The 23,625-nt window shown below is 35.6% G+C and overlaps 1 protein-coding gene across 3 annotated transcripts in view; it reads left to right on the top strand.

Annotated features, from left to right (window-relative positions):
* The window catches only part of LOC110371226 (sodium channel protein 60E), a 158,301-nt gene that overhangs the window by 54,450 nt on the left and 80,226 nt on the right, over positions 1–23,625 (top strand). For all 3 annotated transcript variants that reach the window (XM_049845219.2, XM_064038216.1, XM_064038217.1), the window contains exon 2: positions 9,119–9,695. In XM_049845219.2, coding sequence (XP_049701176.2) covers positions 9,219–9,695 — 477 coding nt within the window. In that variant the 5' untranslated portion in view covers positions 9,119–9,218. The remainder of the gene's footprint in view (positions 1–9,118; positions 9,696–23,625) is intronic.

The following is a 23,625-nucleotide window of genomic DNA, read 5'->3' as shown; positions in this document are numbered from 1 at the left end:
TGATATTATAAAAAAGTAATATGTTTTCACGTTATTTTGTAGTGCACGTTGAAGCTTTCAAAATATTCATATTTTTCCAATATTAGATATTCATTGAACTGGGTCGTATGACATAATAATATTTGAGAGTGCATATCCACGGCGTATATATTTCCTACCGTCAGCTTGCATACCAAATTCTGAGTTTTCTTTATAATTATAATGTAACGACTGTAATGAATGGTTGACTGGTAAGGCTCGCATTAAGCTCGCCAATGTAAATTTTTTTTGGTTCACGAAGTTTAAATAAATAAGAACATTACTTAGAAAGCAAAAAACTTACACAAAACATTTGAACACTATTGAACACATAACTGATCTATCGAGTGTCAAATGGTACCTTTCCTTGAGTGAAACTTTGGTCATAAATCATAATACAGACGTGAATGACCGCCTGAACAAGTGTGCCGAAGTTTATTATCTATGTTTGCAATGCAAAAGTTGGGTGTAAAAGATTGTTGAATGTACCTGTTACGTTCTTTTTATTTACATACTAGCTTTCGGTATTTAAAGTTATTTAGGTTATTTGATTCAAACAAAAAAAGAAATCACAACAAAAAAGAAAAAACTGTTAATAAGCTTTATAATTTTAGTAGGTATAGATAGTCAAAAAGAATAACAAAAAGATTTCTTTCGACACATAATGTTATTTCCCCTTTAACGACACCCACGAGACGTGTTCAGAAATCCGGTACAAAGAAAAATAAAATATTCATTTTCAAATCTATTAAATTCTGATAAAACAGTTTAAGAATTTATTGCTTCTACGTGATTCTACATAAAAGTCTTAAAAAGTCAAGCAAATTGAAGACAATGTATTAAAATTCATGCAACGGTGAATACTTTTAATTTTGTCGCGAAAAATCGAATATAAAATGGAATTGAGTTACGTTTGCTTAAAGAATATTAATTTAAGCGCATTCTGTTCGAAGATATTTCAATAACGAAGATAAGTTTCACCTGGTTCGTTTATTAATATTGCGTTTAAGATTGAACTGTTCTTTCTTCCGAACATAACTTCACTTTTCTTGGTTGGGTAAGCATTCAGTGAGTGAAAGTAATTTTTTTGACACTCATTAACTGAGAAAGAAATTAAGATTTTTTATGAATTAATGTATAGAATAAAATAAAGGTGTAAGTTGCAATTTTTCACTATACAACGAATTGATATATATGGGAATTCGTTGGTTCTGTCCATTTATTTATATGTTTGCTTGAATTCTCCAATATCGGGAAATAGTGGTTCGATATGAAATAATACTTCAGTGCTAGGACAATTACTTTTTATCCAGGTGGCGAAAAACCTTCTCACGGGACGTGGCGAGTTAGGCATAGTATTCTAATAATTAACTATAGTAGAATTTATACCGAAACATGTTGAATTACTATCTCGGAGTGATCTCTCTAACGCGAGGGTGACAGTTAGACGCTGTCACCTTTTCATTCTGATTCAATGGAGCCCTTTCCCTTCCACACTGGTACGGCTTAGATTGAGGTCAGCACTTATAATGGAAGATACATAGTTCATAGCAAGAGTTATTTGGGAAAAAACTACCAGTATTCATATTTTTAATGGCGGAAGCTGGTTGTTAGCAAATTAGAAATAGGTATATTAAGTTACTATACCTAATAGTTATTAGTCTGTAAGCTTTCCTAAGGATAAATAAATAAATAATTTTTTTGATGGGTATTTTAGTAATTAAAATCAATGTTCCTTTTTGACAGATATGTAACTAAAATTATTTAGAATAATTTGTTTTGTTGGTTTTATTTTTCATAAGCATGAGAATTCACACGAATATTGAAAGGTTAGAAAAAACTAGGTGTTACTTGTGTGGGTATGTACAAATTTTACAAAGCTCATAAACTAGAAGAGGGTTACTAAGTATATCAACGTTATATTGCTCATATGCTATGACAAGCAAGGATACCATAAAATCATGGGCGCCGTATACCCTTTTAGCAAAATATAAAGAAAATTTTATGTAGGTAACAAAGGTTGATAAGTGTTTTATTAAATTCTATAGGTAGAATAAAAATAATTTGTATTATTTTATAAATACATAAGCTTTCCGCGTTTGATAGAAAATATCTTATTTGCTTTCCCGACTTGCAATCTCTCCTTCACACATCTTAATTCAATAAAAGCCATTTTACTATAAAACACCAACCATTAAAACAGCCACTTCTATATTTATGAACTCATTATCTTTATTTACCTTTTTATTAATTTCAGTCAATTATAACAGTTTTTATATATTTAAATATTATGTTACTAAACCTATATTCGTTTCAAACCAATACCTTTGTTTCTAGAACCATCTCCCAAGCCTCCCAGACACCATAACTCCCATACAATTAAGGTCATGACACGTAATCAGACGCGCGTGTCTCCGAGGCACGTAGGCCTCCGCCCCTTGACACCACGCGAGTGTAGGGCTCTCGTGACGGGTCGAGAGTCAACACTCCGCGTCGGCAAATACCCGCGAAATTCCTTTTGTTTGATGCGATGGGAGATAAAAGGAAAAGTAGTGAAGGGTTTTGTGAGCAGTGATGGGGAATTTGGCGTTTTTTGGGTGTGAAAGGCTATTTTGTATGTACATAGATAATAAATTATGGTCTATAATAAACTATGTCTTATAGTTGGTTGTGAGAGGTGTGAACTATGTGTAATGCAATTAAAAGAGGTATAATACGCATAGGTAAGTTTGCATGTTTAAAAGCGAGTTCTCCGGAATGTCTGTATTCATTTATTTGAGTAGGTATTAACTACAAACTATCAGGTTTGGTTCGAAAGTTGTAGTTCCCAGTAGTAGCATAAATCTAGTGTCGAACACAAAACATGTTGTGATTTGTTTATTGGTACAAACAAATCACAACATGTTTTGTGTTCGACACAAACTTGTTTGTTTATTGTCTTGAACGTAATTGACGAAAGTCAAAGTCAAAGTCAAATCATTTATTTCACTTAGGCTTTCACAAGCACTTATGAACGTCAAAAAATATAAATAAAGTTGATTCTAGTTGCCCATTCCAAAAGTAGCTTCCTATGGAGAAGAACGGGCAAGAAACTCCATCGAAAAGAGGGTGACCTACCTACCTGCCTAATCCTTCGGGAAAAACACAAGCGACAACTTATATTTGTACAAAAACTTCAGACAGAAATGTCCAACAAATCCCTCAAAGCTTGCACACCATACTGCCGAGTACTAGCGGTTTTAATTCCGGCACATTCCGACACAGACACCGGCGGAATGAAACCGCATTCAAGTCTGTTACACTGACAACTCAAATAATACGCGTTACAAAGAATAATCATCATATTCTGCAGTTGGCACTGCTAGAGCTTTATTAAATGCTGTTATTCTACCTCCGTGCTGAGCTGAGTGAGCTCACAAACATGTTCCATGTTCCTTAATTCGGGAATATTTGCCGAGCTGTGATAATGTGTACTACGGTTTAAACTGCTACGGCGTAGCCCTGTCGCCGCTACGTCGTAGCTACGGTCGTAGCACAGCTGAACGTGACGTCATTATTTGTGTTATTGCATTCTGTGGAGTATTTAGTTGTCTCTTTTAGTAAATTAAATGCACGTTTTCCGTATTAAAATGTCCTGTTAAATCACTGTGTAGTTCTTGTGCTTTAATTATGTTGCAAATATTCTCTTCTACGAGTTATTTTATAGCACGTTGTTCTCAAATCAAAGTTACCCTTGAGCGCTCATTAATCAAAGCGGCTAAACAGCCAGATTCATACATAAATAGAGGATATTAACTCTCAGATACCTCATGATGAATAGCCGGAGACGCCACAAAACAAATGAACGTTTGTTACTAATTTCGTATTCAGATTCACTCGGGATTTTAGATACGAAGAGATTTGTGATTTGGTAATTAATTTGTTCGCTTAAATCGGATAAAGAGATATTAGACTTTATCATTTTCTGAGTAAACAGATATATAAATCTTTATCATCATCAGCCTGTTTTAATTCTTAGATAATACTTAAAAATGTGAATGTGATTTTTTTTAATACTTTTTAAGTGATTATTAATTGCATTGTGTGCGTATCTTATATATAAAAATGAATTGCTGTTCGTTAGTCTCACTAAAACTCGAGAATGGCTGGACCGATTTGGCTTTTTTTGGTTTTAAAATGTTGTAGAGTTCCAGGGAAGGTTAGGCGATACGAAGTTCGCGGGATCAGCTAGTTTTTTTTTTATAAAAATGACTTAATTACTAATTTAACTAATTGAACGAACTGAATTATATGTATTTTGAAATAGACAGGACTATCAGGTTATATGCTACTCTTTATCCGGGAGTATATAGCTTTATGTTATATGTTAAAGCAACATGTTTCTACCCATTTTTTAATCCTAATCGTATAAAGGCTTTAAAAAAATTACGCGACTATTCAAAAACAGAAGATCCCTAGAGACATTTTGATTTCTCATTGAAAGGTTGTTGTTTGAAGTTTATTCATCTTGATTAATATATTGTCCGTTACAATAGACTTCGCGATAGAACAGAGGAATCATTTCGAATTTAAAACGAAACGCCTCTCAAAGGGTTTCAATTATATGAATTGTTTTTGAAACTTTAGTTCGTTACAGTGGATTGAAGATGGGAATATGGATACTCTTAAGTTTGATTAAATAGTGGGAATCTACAGGAACTGAATATTATATAATTTCATTTTTGTGCCTGATTTTCGTCGCAACGCAATTGAAAATAGATCTAATATCTCTAACACAGCTTACCCGATCTTAAGATTTTAAAAACCAGCTTACATAATCTTATATTATATAATCAATATTCATCTATTTAAAACCACAGTGCCATGATTGGTTGGTTGTTTTCGCGATTTTACAACTACCGACTCAATTTCTAACTGTCTTCAAAACAAGCATTTTAATCCAAACAGTCACCAAATACTCGTATTTTAATCCGGTATAATATTAACAAATATTACTAATACTATGTAGTTAGTAATATTGTGGGCAGCGATTCAATATGAGCCGACTGTTTGAGCTAGACCGCAGCTTATTTGCGGTTATTGAACGCTTATAATAACAAGACTGGTTTAACGTTTAGCTGTGTATATGATATTTAGTGTGGTGGTGATTTTATTTGATGAAATAAGGGTGTGAACAACACTTTTGAGAATGAAATATTTTGTGTAAATATTATAATGAAATGAGTTTATCATTGCTAGAATTTTTGGAGTAAGCAACTGTGTCTAATATTCATAGTTTGTTAAAAGGACTGCAAAACTGATTATTTTACTTGAAATAATCAGAAAAATTCTTCCATAGGATCACTTTACGTTTATATTTGTTAGACGATAAATAGCCATAAATATAATACAAATATAATAGACGATAATATTTCTTAATTTTCTCAAAAAGACATCCTTATGACAACATCATAATATTATTATAACATACAAGTTCATATTAAGCTGATTCCCAATAACCGTATTATCCAATCATATGCAATGCTTCGGCGAACATCGGCAATTTTCGGCAATGTTCGGCATTGTTCGGCTAACCCTGCCTAAGTCACGGAGTGTCATGTTATCGGCAAATTGATCGGAAAGTGTCGGCAGTAAGTGACTGCTGCTTACGATAACGTTAGCCCTTTTAATACCCATCTTTTTTACCCCTTTTTTCTATAAAATATGTATTAGGGTGAGATTGGATGCAAGCGGAGGCAAAATTGCAAGTTAAAGGGTTGTAAAACCATTTTATGATTCATTAGCTGGATGTCTTAATGTAAGATTCTCGTAAAACTACTTAACTTTACTCTGTTTATGACATTCATTAAAATATAATTGAAAATCGTTTCAAAATATTGGCCCTAGGACGATTGAAAAAAAGTTACTGCAACAAGCTCAAAATACTGTATCAATACCAAAAAGTACCATACTAAAATCGATTCAAAATCATGCTTATCCCGTACAACATACACCCGAGCAACTGCAAGTCACTTCCCATTATTAATACTAATTATAAACTAAACACATACGTATTAATCCAATTAAGCTTATACGTGGCCAGCGGGGCGCCGGGCGAGCTTATCTTCCGGCAAAGCTGGGCAAACACTGGCCCGGCATTATATGGCAAATGGCAAATTGATTGGCCGCACAATGGAGATACTTTTGATTGCCTTTATATACGAGTAGATACGATTATTTCTGCCTCGTGTACCATTTATTGGTGATTTTGTTTTAGTGGCTTGTTTTTCTGTTAGATGTTATTGGTAATGTCTTGGGGTAATTAACTTATAGAGTGTTTGCTGTGATAATTTAAGGGATTTTAATGTCCCTTCTGGCAACTTTTTCATTTCTATGAGTAGGCTGTATGTTGAGTAAATTATTACGATGCCTAGGGAGGACCCTTAGGAGGAGGTGGTCCGTAAAAAATATAAGTATGAGGACCATCCTAGGTAGACTAGTAGCCATATTTATGCACTACTTGCATCAGAAAATAAAGTCATAAATACATAATATACTATTTTATCATCATGAGCTATAGAAACGATTCAAGTCGAGAGGCAATTTATCAGAGCCATAAAGATAAATGCAGATCGTTTTCCCAAAAGTATCACTGAACCAGCCCACTAATTTCAATTAACCAAATCCGGAATCATTCCGAACCAAATCGGTAGCGATTTTTCACACCAACAAAACCTTTTCCTTCCCAGCTTCGCAGTATTTATATGAAGATGTCTAGTCTAAATACAATCCGTTTTATGCTCCTTTTGTGGACGTATTTCGTCCGTAAATCACTCTATTAACGTCCATTTTATGGGCGTAAATCTCGTCCGTGTAATATGTGAAATTTACGCTACTGTTGATGGCAGGTAAGAGGAGTAGGGGCCAATAAAAAGTAATAAGGTTTTATTGTGGTGTTATTAATGGGAGGGAGAATTGCTCTATTGTTTAAGGTATGGGAGATGGTAATTAAAATATGTTGGTTGGCTTTTACATTTAACGTTTTTTAATGAAAATATTAGGTACAGGTAGCAAGGCTAAAATATCATGTTACAAGTTTGCTGTCAGAATTTGCTTTAGACTTGTTATTGGCAAGACAAACAACATTATAACATCAATCCTATAAAAAAATATTTCAACGAATTCAGAATCCCCTCCTTTTTGGAAAGTCGGTTAAAAATAGTCCATTTAAGTACAAATGACAGACCAAATAAACAGGTAAACCAAAGCTCACAAAACCACAGGAAGAAATAAACCGTATTTGCATATTTAGCGGCATACGTTAGAGTGAATAAATTCATGATATATTTGTAAAACAAAACACTTAATTTAATTAGGATAACATCATGGTTTAAATTGTGGCTGCAATTAGCACTGATCATTTTAGTACCACAGGTATAATCGGATTGAAACAATTGTATCTAATTCATTTAATTTGTAAGCTAGGCTTTTCATGCAATTATTTTTGAGTGGCCATTAACGGCTTGTATGTTACTAATTATAAAACAATAGAAAATCAATTGTGTCTCGCGTGGGTATGTCTGCACTCCGTATACGGAGACGGGTTAATTAAGTTTATTTTTATTGCTGTAGAACTAATAGCTTAAGCTTCTAGTTTTGATTCAAGGGTATTGTGGTTGTTTGCATAAGAAGCAAATTAAAATCAAACATTCTGCTACAAAAATGTTCAAAAGAAAATTATTTACAACATTCGCTTTTTTTTTTGATCTGCAATATCAACCCTAAAAACATTTGAAATTAAAACCACTATCTATCAAACACAACAAAAAGCACGAAAACTCTAAAACAACAAGACAAAAAAAGTCATTTTCATAAGCGAATGCATTGAGAAGGTACGAACTTTTCTCTCTGTGTAAAATACTTGGTGCGAGCACAATAGCGCAGTGATGATACCTGTCTATGTATCTGTACCAGTCGTACCTATACCTTTGTACAACTCGTACAGTCAACTTCAGGTCAGTGGTAACAGTTTTATAGGAAAATCGTACTTATTACTATTGAGTTAAGGTGCATGACAGTTACCACTGATGTGCGGTCTACTGTACCTTCGCCTTTGTACCAGGCATGACGTCATCGGTCTATGAATGCTAGATAGTGCAGACGATCCTAGTCTTGTTTGTGTGGTATATTTTTAATCAAGACGCTTCTAGTAGTTTTGAAGTAGTTCTGTGTTTATATTTGTGTTGGAATTGAAGTTGGGTGAAGGAGTGTGAGTTGTGGTATTATTTATTGTGGGTGGGTCGTTTGGTGTTTATTAGAATGTATGTTAATGAATGAGGAGTCTAAATGAACATACCATATGCAGTATATTATATCTTCCTCTTTGAGTTCTTTTTAGCAAAGTATAGGTTTAGAACATATATTCATATGTTCTAAACCTATACTTTGCCAAAAGAGAGACGTATAGCAAGTACTCAATTAGATATTGGATTTGCAAACTGTCCTCCAAATAAGTGTAGGAAAAATACAGATAAAGGTGTAGGACGCGAAGGTGCCACTAATGGAATTGCGACGAGTACCCTCCAGTATGTAGGTACACGATTTCATAGCAAACAGCCGAGAGCTCGTACAATATTCATCCGGTTTAAGCCGCGGGGAGGAGATAAAGTAACTCTTAAAAACACTTTCATAACTTCAATTCATCCGCTGTAGTACCGCCTAGGCTCTGCGGCTGTTTTGCACTTTTATTTGACTAAGAAAGTAGCGCCGCAATGCTCAATGAATTCTCTGTACGACGCCAGCATTCAACCCGCCCGCTATTGTGAATATTAATCACAGACTTTAAAATAAAACGAACCTGTTTATGAAACGTTACACTACTACAAAGAAAGCTTTTATAACTGAGTGCACTAAAATGTTTTTCGGTGTTTCAATTTATAAACACACACGATTCCAAATATCTTTATTCAATGGAATAAACTGTTTACTAGTCTTCGAGAAAATTTTGTTTACGTAAATTCGGAAATAAACTAATTTATTTCTTGAGCAGCGTTTGATACAGCACGTGCAAGCAATAACGTTAGTGAATGGAGCGCTGATGCAGTGTTTGTTGTTGTTTCAGGTGGCAGATAACATTAGAGAATGGCGTCACCGGGGCGCGCGTAGTGTGAGTGAGTGCGAGTGTGCGGCGATGTGGCGGGCGCGCGCGTAGCCTGCGCGGCATGGAGGAGGACGAGAGGAGGCTCTCGTTCCCGCCGCCGGCGCCGCTCAACTCGCCGGGGGAGGAGATCGATGGCTCGCGGCTGCTGGGCGAGATCGTGCGCACGCTCGAGGCCACCAACCCCGAGGCGGCCGCGCCGCTGGTGGCCTCGCAGTCCCGGGATGCGCTGCACGTGGAGGGCGAGAAGCCGCGCCGGGATGAGCTGCGGATCCCGCTGGAGGGCGTCACGTTCGCGAACGAGAGCTGCGCGGGCGGCGGCGAGCGCGACGGGCCGCGCGCCGCCGTCACGCCGTTCACGCGCGAGTCGGCGCGGCGCGCGGGCTCCCGCGGCGCGCAGCTGGTGCGCGAGTTCGGCTTCATGCCGCGCCGCCGCCTCAGCGTGGAGGACGGCGCGCGTCTGCCGCGCAAGTACGAGCCCTTCCCTCCCAAGCTCTACGGACGACCGCTCGAGGAGATCGACAACTTCATTTACGATGAGGTAAGCTTTTAATCCACATTTCACTCCGACTGCGCCACTTTCTATTACTGTATGATTACGTGGAGTAACATTTAAATACAGCGCCTCGCTGCAGTTGCTCCATTTCACTGTCAATTCTCTTGACGTATAATAACTCAAAAGTTGCTCGTAATCATAAAAGTCTTTGTACGTTTCTCCTTTATGGAAATACGATGAAAATAGCAGTTCCAGCCGCGATTTCGTTTAAATTTTGCATATCTTTGGGAAGTCTATGCATTTTTGCTACCGGTAATAGGGCTAGCGAGGTCGGCGTTTGCATCTCACTACGTTTTATGTTCCGCAGCACGCACGTCACGTCATCATTGCGTCACGATTCACTTACCATTATAGAATAGAGGAATAATACTAGAAACATTTATGCTTTAAACAACAGTTTTATGGTTACTGCGGTTTACCGAACACAATTTTAATATATTGGTTCGAGTTGCTTCTCATACCAAACTTACTTGAATATTTACAAAATAAGAACAAAAAAAAGCAAATAAAATCTTAAAGCCAACATCAACAGCCAAGCACATCCACATTACAAAGAAACACGACCCTCATTATAACCTGAAACCACCATTTTCGTCAACCCAATCCCAGCAACAGGATAGCCGTGATACCCATATTTACCACCATTTGGCCACATTAATGCCTTTTAAGACTGCTGTAACATCCACAGGGGTGCACTAACACTGCCGTGTGCTCACCGGCCATTTTACGCTGACCCCCAACAATCTATCAGCCCCCGAATTTTCTAGAAACATTTTAAAAGCTACACAGTCACGTACAGGTCATTTTGTACTGGTCTCCGGACATTTGATAGGTTTCTGTTCTCGTAACAAGTCGGACGATGGATCGTAAAAAATAATGACTTAACGTTCTACGTGTCGTTGTTATGAGCCTGTTAATCCGCCGTAAGTGGTCACCGGACGGAATATTCAATTGAGTTTAAAAGTTTCTTTTTATAATGGAAGGAAGATTGGGGATTTTAATATCGTGTCGTTTTTACGCTGTCATATAGATGTACACTTGCAAAGAGTCACAACATTCATACATAGCAGTAGTTGCCTTAAAAACATCAGGTCTATAATATATAAAATATTTTCTAGAGCATCGATAAATTAGTACTTTAAAACTACTTGAAAAGCATGAAAGCGTCTGTACAAAATAAAATGAAACACTTTATTTATCGAGAGGAGCACTTAATAATATAAAATACTTTTGCAGAAGGCTATTGCATGTACTTGACCACTTCAGTCTACTTACCATAGACTAAGACATCTACTGGCCGTCGTTGTTAAACATTTGCTCGGCGAGGTGCGAGGTGCGAGGTGGTGAGGTGGCGAGGTAGCGAGGTGGTGAGGTAGCGACTTATCGCGACTGACCCTAACCGGCTTATCAGATCACCACCCCACTTGTTGCACTTTCAACGTCTTATAAAGATAAAGGGTTTACAATGTTACCTTCGCATTACGATTCAACAAGGCTTTCCTAGTTTTAATTAAAAAATACACATGCACCTAAAAAAATCACATGCTTCTAGTCAGACTTGAGTCAAACTTGAGGTTCACAATTCTAATTTATTAACCTGACTCATCAAAACCAGATTATTTTAATTTTACTCATAAAAATATTAAGTGCATTTATTTACAATTTATTTACAAAAAACATATACTTATTTAAAAGAGTAGTACACAGCATTTATTTTAACTTGACCCTTTAAACGGCCTATAGTAAATAAAACTTCCCAGTCCCAATATCCACACAAAACATACACAACATACAACTAGTTGCATACACAGACCACGTTTTGGTAAGCTCGCTTCCAATTCTTTGCTCCATCCACTTTCGTAGTGCTCTCAATTCGAGTGGCCAGTCCAGGGTTCTTCTTGACCCTCAAGAAGGTACTTTAGCTTTCTAAAACGGTATAGACTCTTCAGTGGTTCCGTGGAGCTGCCAAAGAGCTCTTTCAGCGGAATCGACTGGGGTAATGAATTGATATTAGTCGGTTTAGGCTATTGTTTCGTTTTGTGCTGTTTCATGAAGTTGTTTAGGGTTTATGGGGCTTGGGGGTTATTGGTTTGGCTGTTAGGAAGATTTTAGTTTTAGATGTCAGTGACATAAAACTGAACTGAAGATTTAAAAAATGGTATGCACTTTAATGAGACATTAATTCAATATAATTAAACACATTTTTGAACGCTCCTATTTCTTTAATCTTTCGTAGTTACATACGTAGGTTAACCTAGGAGTGATAAAAATTATCTCCAGTGGAGACCAACTAAAAATCATCGCCAAAGTGTGCCAATCAATTAGTCTTACAAACGGTCACAAAGACAGCGTTTCCTTTTTAATCTCAGATTACTATTCCAAGTGCCGTGTCGTCAGGTCATAAATAAAAAAAACTCCTCTAGCAAATCGCCAACTGTCGTAAAAGTTAAATCACCGAGTTTTGGACGGAAAAGTCGCAATCGACGCCATTTAATTTATTCCGGAAAGTCGGGTGTCACTCAATAGCCTGTTGTTCCAAGTGACTTAAGGCTACTAGAGTTGCCACTGTACAAATAACAAGAACGAATGTTGCCAGTGAATAAAATTTTATGTTCTGTCTGTTTTTTCTTAACACTACTAGAGTTTTTTTCTTTCTTTTTTTAACGTTTTTATTACGTTTTTTTATATGCTTGATATTGTTTTAGTAATTGTGTGTGTCGGGAAATAGTGCTGGTGTAAAACTACCGTGTAGCTAACGTGTTTATCGCATACGTTTTTTCTCTCTTGGGAAATTTAGCGAACGTTCGACAAGCAACACTGAAGATTGGAAATAAAACAATGAATTGTGTAATACCTGTTTGTAGTGGTACATATTCTGTTGTTGAATAATACGATTGATTAATCGTTTCTAGTGGTGAAGTGTCAAGTTATGTTATACTTGTAGATGTAATACAAGATAGAAACTATTAGATACATAGCGAATAGTGTATTCCCCTTACACACTGAGTACTGAATAAATAGATTATTACAATTTATCAATAGTCCTAAGACATTTGAAGTGAATTAAAATATCTATCACATCTATCACAACTGTGAACTTAACAAATATAAATCAAAAATTTCAAAATTATTCACCGAAAATGCAACGTAGAGTTAAAATATATCATGGTGACATAGCAGGAAAAAATATCACCCGAGTATTGGTTGTAGATAAACTTTCACTCGCCAAATGAACCGAATAACACTTTGGAACAACGCCAAAGTTGCAAAACCCATTTTGGAATTTATGGGACCATTTATGAATGTCAGTTTTTGATGGCGGAAAATGCATGAATGCATTCAGCAGTTTTGGGTATCTAAATGATGGCAGAAAGTTCGGTGATATTATTAATTATCGAGTTATTAAATGAAAATGCATACATCCCTATAAAGTTTATATAATATGTTTCCGGTTAATTGCTATAAATAAATAATAGGGATAGGGGACAACATAGTTTGGGAAAAGGCTCGGAGGATGATGTATATTATATAAACTTTAATAACTACAAATAAATAATAAAAATATGGATATTTCAATAATGTATAAAAAAAACTCATCCGCATCGCTGACAGCGGGGATCGTGTCCAAAAGGTTGGCTGCATTACCACGCTGGATAACAAACCTACTTAATATTACAAAATATAATGGATCTATAAATAGAAAACTGGGAAAGTCATTCTAATGTCAAAAATATTACTTGCCACATGCAGCAGCCTTAAAATAGAATACGTTTGAGTCAAACACTATAATTTTCCATAACTGATATTTCATTGTCAATACATATCTAAAGACACTTTACATTATTTGTAGTCGAAACGTAGTCCGAACATATTTTTAGGTCAACTGGCGATCTTTTTGCAGGAACAAAATAGAGTGAGCGCATACATTTTCGTTAAAAGCTGGTATGGAAAATGATTCAACCGGATTGTGTAGTGTTGTACCCATCTTACGGCGGATATGAGTCAGCAATGAGGATAGAGAAGTACCGGGATACGGATATTTGAATCCAGCGGTTAAATCCCAGTAAAAGCCTTTAAAGAGGCTATAAAACTGTCATTGTGTCACGTAATGCGTTTCCTCTGAGCTAAGTAACTTCCTACGGGCGGAGGCACCTATGTACATCGTGATTAGCTTTTGTTTTCTCTCAGAATATATAAACTTCGATCTCCATAATAAATCTCCTTTGACTGTTTAAAGTTTTGAAGCACAGTTCCCTAATTAAATATTCCCCACACTTCGCCCATTTTGACAGTTCCTCGTATCACATTAAACACAAGTAATTTGTGGATACCCACATTTTATTGCCCTCGCTACGGACTCCAGAAACAGACTACAATTCAGTAGATTTTACGAGCGTATTAACATAGTCAAGCGTGGTTACTCGTAAGTATATACAGTATAAATATAGGCAATTTTACGATAAGGCTTAGTAACGGCAATATCGATAGGTTAATCGCTTAAACCGCTTTCGACTCGGCTGCATTTAATACCGATATTCGCGCTTACATTTCATCTGCCTACAAGCATGTAGCTCGCACAGCAAAACACTTTTAAGCGCTTAAAAATTATCTTTTTATTCATCGCTCGTACGCTCGCGAACACTTTAAAAAGTAATTACGGTTTGCAAAGTTGCCAATTAAAATGCTAAAAGTTAAAAGAAAGACCGTTCAGTTTAATGTATAGGGATCCACTTTATATCAAGTGTTGCCTAAACTTAGGTTGCTTTTACGAGAAGTAGGGGGAAATCTATTAGGTAGCTCCCGTACTCTTGCTAGATTTATGTTCAGATGTGCTGGAATTTGTTCGTTTTATGTTACGTGTTGCAAAGCTAAAAATCTTTTGAACGCTTGATTTTTTTTTCTACGGTTACTTAAGTAGATTGAGCTTATTTGTGAAAGAGTCGAAGTACATTTAGTTTGGAGTTTATTAGTGCCACGTTTAATTCACGTTACTGTCGGCTTGAACTGAGTAAAAAAACTTCATATACCATAGAGAGAGCAGTGCATTTCAGTTCATTAGTTCATAACATTGGCATCTTTTTATAAGGTCACTAGCTTCTGTCAGCAGTTTCACTAGTCCCGTAGGGACCACGACATGAACCCGGATAAAAAGTAGCCTTATAGCCTTCCTCGATAAATGGGCTATCTAACACTGAAAGAATATTTCAAATCGGTCCAGTAGTTCTTGAGATTAGCGCGTTCAAACAAACAAACAAACTCTTCAGCTTTATAATATTAGTATAGATTAATAAAAAAAAGTCATCTCTAACACAATCAAAAACACAAAACTCCTTTAACAGTCGAAACGCAACAATTCTCAGTATAAAACACATCATTAAGCCCAGCTTATTCACAGCCATCGGCTGGTGTTGCCTGTTGAAATATACGCGGACATTCAAAGCAATTTGTTGAGCCTGTCACAAGCAGAAACCCCTTATGTCGCCTTGCGTTGGCTTTTGGCACTAAACAGATTTATACAGAAGCTTTATTACGTACGCTGTGATACATAAATTGAGGGGCGGTCGTTTGTTCTGTGATGTATGTTTGTTTCTTCTCTGTTTGTGTTTTAGAGTATGTTCTTGTGTGGTTTTGTTACTGTACGATTCTTATTAAAATCTTATAGCCTTACTACAAAAACTTAAACATCTGTTTTACACTTCTCTAAAAAAATTGTGGCTGCAAAATGAACCATATGTCAACGTCATAATCTGACATATTTTTAGACAAGTCTTAAACTGCCTTTTAAAAGTTTTTGTGGTAAGACGGTTAATGTTCTGATTAAACAATGGTCCATATTGGGTGTACAACTAGGACCTTCAAAAGGTCGAATGTCCAAAGAAAGCCATATGGTTATACTTGTACAGAAATTACAGTAACTGAACTACGGAAGCTTGTAAAATAGGAAATTATATAAAAAAATACTATTTTCTAGTCAGTCCATTTCTATTACATTTTTAAAACCCAAAACGAGTCTTCTTCATAGTCAAATAACTTCCCTTGTCTATTACTTTACTTTTCAAAACCGCATTGAAAATACGTTTCAATATTTCTGCTTCGTCTTCAAAACCCATATTTCCACGTTGTCACGACTGTTGGTTTTCTGTTCGTTCGTTTTGGTAAGATTTGTTTAGTTTTATTCGTTCCCTGGAAGCCCGTGACATGTTTTACAGGAAGCTGGGATTTGTTTCGTGAATCTCTGTGGACCGCAGATTTTATATTTCATTATTACTGCGCTGTGGTGTTGTCGTGAAACGAAACGTAGGCTCGGGTTCCCTGTGTTTTTTTAATTGTGATGATGGACACTTTTGAAGCTAAAAATAATGGGTGTGTTGTATGAAGTCTATACGGGTATTTTTTTTTTGTAAAATATGGGTATTGTTTCGGTGTTCATATTTTTCAGGAGGGTTATAAAGCTCGAGATATAGGTTTTCTGAAATGCATGTTTGTTAAGTTTGACGTTTATCACGATTTATTCAACTATTTCCTAGTATGAAAATATTGTTGATTTTTTTATTAATTCTTGGGAACTTTTCTATTATCCCACTTCTCTACAAGATGTAAACCAATTTTGAACACAAACCGTTTCAATAAAAATACTTTACTAAGCGATATTCTATTCCTCTAAATAAGTCTATCACCAAAAAATAATCCATATTAACGCAACACATAATTCAACCAAAAACACACAGCCACAGACTATAAAATATGAAGTAGAGGGACAATAAAATGCCTCGACAGACTATCGTTACCTATTTAGTATCAACTAAATAATGTTCCTAGTATCTTGTCATGGATTTATTCCTTCTACCGTACCGTTCGATGTCGTAAACTGTATTTTAAATTGGTGTCACAGTGTAAAATAATGTCGCTACCTGGATATCGGAAAATTCCGTGAAATTATTGGGTGGAAGGTATCAGAATTTTAAATGATATACCTATTTCATTACAGAAACATATCACCAATAATTAAAATGCTTGAACTATAAGGTTAAGGATTTTTTTCTGTTGTTAATCATTTCAAAGTTTAGGTATAATACCAAAAATAAAAACAAACAAACAAAATAATAACTACTATAACGATTACAACTGCCGTTTAAATAAAATACTGAGATACACTCCAGAACTGACGTTTTTCAATTTTACGAATAACATTTTATTACACAAACAGTTTTATTTCAAAAAAATAAAATTGTCACACAGGCTAAGTAAAAAACCAATAGCACTCAATTGAAAACTGAGCAATTACATTTATTATTCAAAACTGCAATCAAAGTATCGAGCTCTGCAACGGAATATTTTAACGTCTATTTCGATTCGTATCCATATTGATAGTTGGATTTTTTACACTGGTATACTGTATTTATTTAGTCTGTGGAATAGACATGTTCGGGAGCTAGAACTTCCTTTAGACAATTTAAATTTAGCACCAACGCTTGACACGGGATACTCGGATGAGCGAGCACGGACCGTCTCCGAGTTCCTTACACTAAATCGAATTGTAAGCTGCAAAAGCTGTACTTACATTAATTTTGGGCTGAATTTTTGCTACTTTATCGCATTTTAAGCGTCGTTTTATTTTCTTTTGAGCATTTCCTCCACGGTTTTACGATTGAACATCTTACGTTTTCGGATATAACTCGATTGATTCCTACGGTCTTTTATTGATCGTTATTTTTATTGCTTTGGTAAATAAACAAATTAATTTGTTTATATAATACATATAAACGACAATATCTACATAGGTTATGGAGGTTTATTAAGCCTGTTAACACGTTTTGACATCTTAATCAAGACCTTGAACCCCTTGACATTTGCATCTGTCAGTTGTCACCCATCAGCTACGTGAATATAAATGAAGTTAATTGGCAACATTCAACCCGTCTTTGGTCTACATTCGCGTCACGTTTACCGATATTCCTATAATATCATTTGCAAGTTCTGCGTAACATTTCCATTGTTATGGTGGAAAAGTAATATTAAAACAAAAGCGGGGCGCGCCATGCCGGAAGGTTGCGGGATCTGGTACCGGCTTTAATTCATCCCTCGGCAAAGGGAACACTGTGGAATATTAAACAGATACTCCATTCATCTTCGTTCTGCGACCCAGATACCAGGCTCTTAACAAGCCAGTAAATATCTTCTATAAGTTGGAAGTGTGGAAAAAATTGTGATTTGACGCTTGTAAATGTTGTCACTCGAATAAATATGTAAAGGTTGATTCTGGTTATTTCATGTAGAAGAGATTTATGCGATTAGGAGTTTTCCTTAACCTTCTAAGTGAGAAGTCGCCTATGCTTAGCAGTGGGACAGTACAATGATGAAATCATCTCTAAAAATATTATAATGCGAAGAATAAATGCGCTTTTGCACCAAAATTACTGAATCGGTTTAAATAAAATTTGTCAAACACAGATAATCTAGAGCCTGAGAAAGGACATAGACTACCTTTTTCCAGGCAGCAGAAAGTCTCATCTCCCGGGAGGCGGATGAAACCGCATGGCAAAGCCAGTAACACATACAGCGATCTAGAATTAACATAAATCTTCTATTCTAAGTGTATGTTACCATTTCTAGTTTATAAACAACCTAATCTTCAGTTTAAGGTAAAATTGACGAGCAACCATCACCGCAAGGTCTCAACTGGTATGCGAGGTACCGGTAGTTTTGTCTCATCTCTCAGAGACAAATTATTATAGGTATTGTATAGTGCATGCGTCAAGTAATAGAAGATCAGAGAATCATTTTTGATTAGAGAGTTCGAAAGAGTTTTTGGATAATTTTTGTCCTTGCCCACAATTTTACTGTAGTTTTTGCAAATATGAATTTACTTAATTAACATAGCGTCTGCATTAAGGCATGTGTTGCAAACGAAAAAAATAATACAGTAGGTTTCTATGGAATGATGACATCTTATACATATAAATAAAATAAGTAGTCCAGAATGTCACATTTTAGAATAGATTTTCGGTATACCATAGACACATATTTTCGTAACAACATTAGTTCCAAAGTAACCATTATTGTACATAGACTTTTTATCTACTCATGTAGTCTAGATAATTTATAAATATATTTTAAAATACTTTGTTAAGTCAGAAATAACCCTTTACCTATTTTCATTAATCCCAACAGTACAGCCATTTCTAACGTTAAGGTTTTATGTTACCCGACATCGAAAGGAAGCGTTAGTGCGAAAGATAAAATCGGCCCGTCCGTCAGTATCCGGCTGGGCTTATCAGCTGAACTTAATTCAGCACAAAGCTTACCTTTGTTTAATACCTGCCTTGTTGAAACGATAGCCGTGTAATTGAAACAGCTATGTTATCGGCCCGTGTAAGTACTAGGAGTGCAGGATTAGTAAGAGATATCGAGTTTTAGTTAATGTGCTGGATTTTCAGTTTTTATGAGAGTCATTTTTGTTGTTTAGTTCAGATGAGTTCGTTGTTAGACTATCAATTATTGTAGGTTTGTAATATGTTTTATGTACTTTGCGTTTTATGTAATTTTAATATGTTATTATACCGAAATGGGCCAAAAATACTAATTCTGTCTGAAAAGGCTACATTCGTTTAACAGGTACCTGCCTTGTTGATACGATAGCCGTGTAATTAAAACAGCTGTGTTATCGGCCGGTTTTAAGTACCAGTGTAAGTGTACTAGGAGTACAAGATTAGGAAGAGATATTGAGTTTTCGTTAATGTATGGGCGAGTTCATTTTTGGTGTAAGGTATGAGTTCATCAACTGTAGGTTTTTATATGTTTTATGTAAAGTTTTTAAAGAAAAAGGCTTAGCAGCAGTGCTTTATTGTTCATTACTTGCCTTGTTAAAACGATAGCCGTGTAATTGAAACGGCTATGTTATCGGCCCGTGTAAATACTAGGAGTGCAAGGATTACGAAGAGAAATCGAGTTTTACATGATGAAAGATGAATATTGATTCGATTTTAGAAATATAGTCGAGCATTGTTTTCGGAACAGATGGCCTAATAAATCTTTAGAAAAATTTAACAAGGTTTAATACACAAAATACAACAGAAGTCAATCTCATGTATGTACTTCACTTTTCATGCCTAAACTCGGCGGTCGCGCTAGGGTTGTCAACTTTTTTATGCGCATAAAACTAACGTGGTAGTGGTACTCGTATCTAATTATTTGATGTATTGTTGAGAATAAAACAGGAAAAATGAAATATAAACCAATTATAATCAAAAAATTAATGTGGCATACAAGAGGTTAATAAACACTTTCAACGGAAATTCGTTTGAACGAGATACCGAACTTTTTCAGAAACTGCAATTTATAATTTTGTTATTCATACATATATACTTACCCTACTCTTTACTTGTGAAAAAAATAATTTTGTATGTAATGGGCTGGTACAGTCCCTGATCTAAGCTTGCTTCTACCTACAGAAACCTTGATGTGCGAGTTTTATTTCGTCTACCTTACAACATACTCTCACCATGGTCACAAAAATTATCAACTCCAACTAGTAATAATCTTTGAGGGTAGGTAGGCAGGTTCGCCTGGGTCGACACTAGCAAAACTTATTACGGCATTGGGCCAGAGGCCTCCCCGGGGCGCTTACCTACCCACCTAACTGTACCTACCTACTGCGTTTATTAATCGAACCATCGAAATATGAGAAAATAAGTAGGTACATAGGTACTAAAGGTAATACGGCAGGCTAAAAAAACGACAATTCACTGTTTATTTTTGTATAAAAACAACTGTCCACTGAACAATTATAATACGACTTTTTGTTGCTCCATTATTACTTTTTCTTTTGTTATTAAAATTAAAAATATTACAGTCAAATTACAGACGCGTGCACATTTATCTACCTTGTGTGTGACGCGCGTATCTCAAGAAAACGGCAGCCCCGCTCGCACTGTTTTGAGTTGTTTTGAGACAGCGCGTCTGTGAACACGCACACATAGACACCTATGTCTGCGTGACTCGAACGCGCTTTGTATGTAGATTGACTTCTGTACCTATGTATTTTGTGTTTAATATGTATTAAAAGCAATAAAATAAGACTTCAAGTAAAAAAACCAAACCGAAACCAGATTTAAATAAAATCACAGTGACAAATAAAACTCAACCAGTTTCCTGAATGAAATGTCGAGTGTGAAATAATTTGTGTCTGGCGGCCTTTCAGAGCGTGTCGCCCGATGTCCGCGGTGTCGTAAATGTCCGTGACACGTCCAGACACGTCCCGCTGTTGTGTACGGAAATTAGTGGCATGCTAATTATTTCTGGTTCTCATTTTAGAGGTTTGAAATTATTGGGTGATGTATTCTAAGTATTAAGTATTTTATATTAAGTAGGATATTTTTTTCCCTCTATAATATAGCCTTAATAGACTTTGAAGTGTAAGCACTAGTTTGGGTTTACGGTCAACCATTGCATTAACTCTTTGATATTAAATTGAATATCTGGAGTTTTGAATAACCTTTGATACTGATGCTTTGCGAATTTTCCATCTCTATTTTCAGGATTATTCTCACAGGGTATATGTATAGTAAAATAAAATAAGTACCTACATCATTCAAAACACATTTCCATGTCATCTGTTTTTTTGTTTCAATCATTGTGATCGTCCTGTCTCAGTCAAATACAAAAACCAAACAATTGAAAATCACCAAATCGCCTCCCCAAAAGACTACGTAATTATTCCAACAGATTCACAGTTCAGAGATTATTAATGTTCACAGATTCGGGGGTAGATAGGGAAAAGATTTTTTCCTTTACGCCTTGTCCGTTGAAGCGAAGGCGTTTTATTCGGAACGATCGAGATTGTAGTATCTGGCGTAACAGCTGACTTTTATTACGAGGGTCCAATTTATAGATTAAGGTATTTATGGCTATTTTCTGCAGGTTTTGTAACTTATTCACGCGAAGTTTTACTTGGGAGTATAGATGTTTTACGGGGAGAGAGATACTGGGAAATATGGATTATCGCTTCCTTGAGTAAAGTTTTTATCAACCTGCGATCCAAAAAAGATCAAATGTTTTACTACTAAGTTAATTTAGATTTTCATGAATGAGAGACCCCAAAAATAATTTCTGCTGTGCTGTTTGAAATGGCTTTCCGTATAAAACATTCAATAAAATACAAATAAATGCACTTAGCAACACCGGCCATAAATTTTCGTGTCCAATAGATACGAGCGCATCGCGTGACCATCACAAATAAAGTGAATGACGCCGCGCCGCGCGGTTTAAAACTACCCTCAAATTCTACAACAGCTATTGGCCGTCCATGAAACCGATTTTACAAACAAAAGTATATTATGTAAAGTCGGTCATCGAGACTTTACTTCATTTATTTTTATTTGAGCTTGTTAGTTGCCTAATGGGCCGTCTGATAAAAAAATGCTGATCCAATATAATGGCTTGCTTGCCATGAAACATGCTAAATAGGTTGAGTATGGCTGATTCATTGTTGGTTAAAAATCTATAATTGACCAGTTAACCAGGCAACTACTCTTGAATATAGTTTAAGAATGTTGTGTGCTAGTGTATAATAAATAGCCAATATACTCTTAGAAGAAATAAGTAAGCGTTCGAAGCAACTATGAGTTCCAGGTTCCAGACATATTTCACAAGAGCGGAGCGGCGGTCCCACGGTGGGCGCCAATTTGTCAGCGCGAGCCATCTAGATGAATTAAAAAATAAGTTTTTATTTCACGTCGGAACACTTTTTCTGACTATTAAGACTCATTTCAATTAATTGAGACTGGTGTGGGAAAAGTTTTAATATTTTCTGAGTTTTTATTTTATTTTAAAAAGCGGTGTGACGTTAGAATTTAATTAAAAAACGTGAAGTTAGTTATGTTAATGATATTAATAGCGGTACCATACTTGGTAAAATAAGATTATACCATGGTTTCAGCCGTAACCACCAGCCCTAGTTTCACACGACTCTATTTTTCAATTTTGTAATTTACTGCGTACTATAAAAGATGCAGCAATTTAGGTGTTTTGTACACTTAGATGCAACGATTTTTTTATTATAGAGAGAAGATGATAATAGATTACAATAGGTATTTTTGGCACAAAATATCGTGATAAAAACATACAATATCCAAAAACCCACTGGTACATTATTTACAATTAGTTGCTGCGAACAAAAAACTTCGATTCAGGTCGTCCATTGTTTATATGAGCATTGTTCCGCTTTTGTATCGCGATTCGTATTTTAAGTATTCTATGCTATGTCAGAAGGAATATTACAGCTTAATGTATATGTTACCGGCAATCTGTATAATTCAGGTATTCTATACAATACCCAGGCAATGTATATAATACCTGGGGCGTCCAGGCAATGTATGAAATATTATGGATATTATTGTTCATTAGATACTTTACCTAGGTAATGTATATAATTCCTAGGGATGGTATAGATTACCTGATGGTGCATCGGCAATGTGTAAAATAAATCGATTTTGGTCTATATTTATCAATTTTGACAGGCCTACCTATAAAATGACGTGCAAATAAAACATGTTCCATTACTTAAAATCAACTTTATTAAAATTAACAATTAAAGTGCTCCTTAAAATAATTGTTCTTCAGAAGAATTAAGAATTACTACAAAAGATTTATTTAATCTTAACTTACCTACTAGGCCCTATACAAGGATAGATAGGTCTAATGTCTAATCAAAATTAAGTATAAAAAAAATCTTTATTCTTAAAATCTTTATTCTTACATGAGGAACTATCATGACATTTTGTACGTAATAAGCATAAAAAACTAAGAAACAAAACAATTCTGTAAACATAATAAGTAGGTCTTCTGCCTAATAAAAATTAAGTTAAAAAACTATTTGTTCTTACATGAGGAACTATCATGACATTTTGTACGTAAT

Source organism: Helicoverpa armigera, chromosome 15, assembly GCF_030705265.1.
Source record: "Helicoverpa armigera isolate CAAS_96S chromosome 15, ASM3070526v1, whole genome shotgun sequence".
In the NCBI taxonomy this organism is placed as follows: domain Eukaryota; kingdom Metazoa; phylum Arthropoda; class Insecta; order Lepidoptera; family Noctuidae; genus Helicoverpa; species Helicoverpa armigera.
This window is presented reverse-complemented; position numbering and strand designations above follow the sequence as displayed.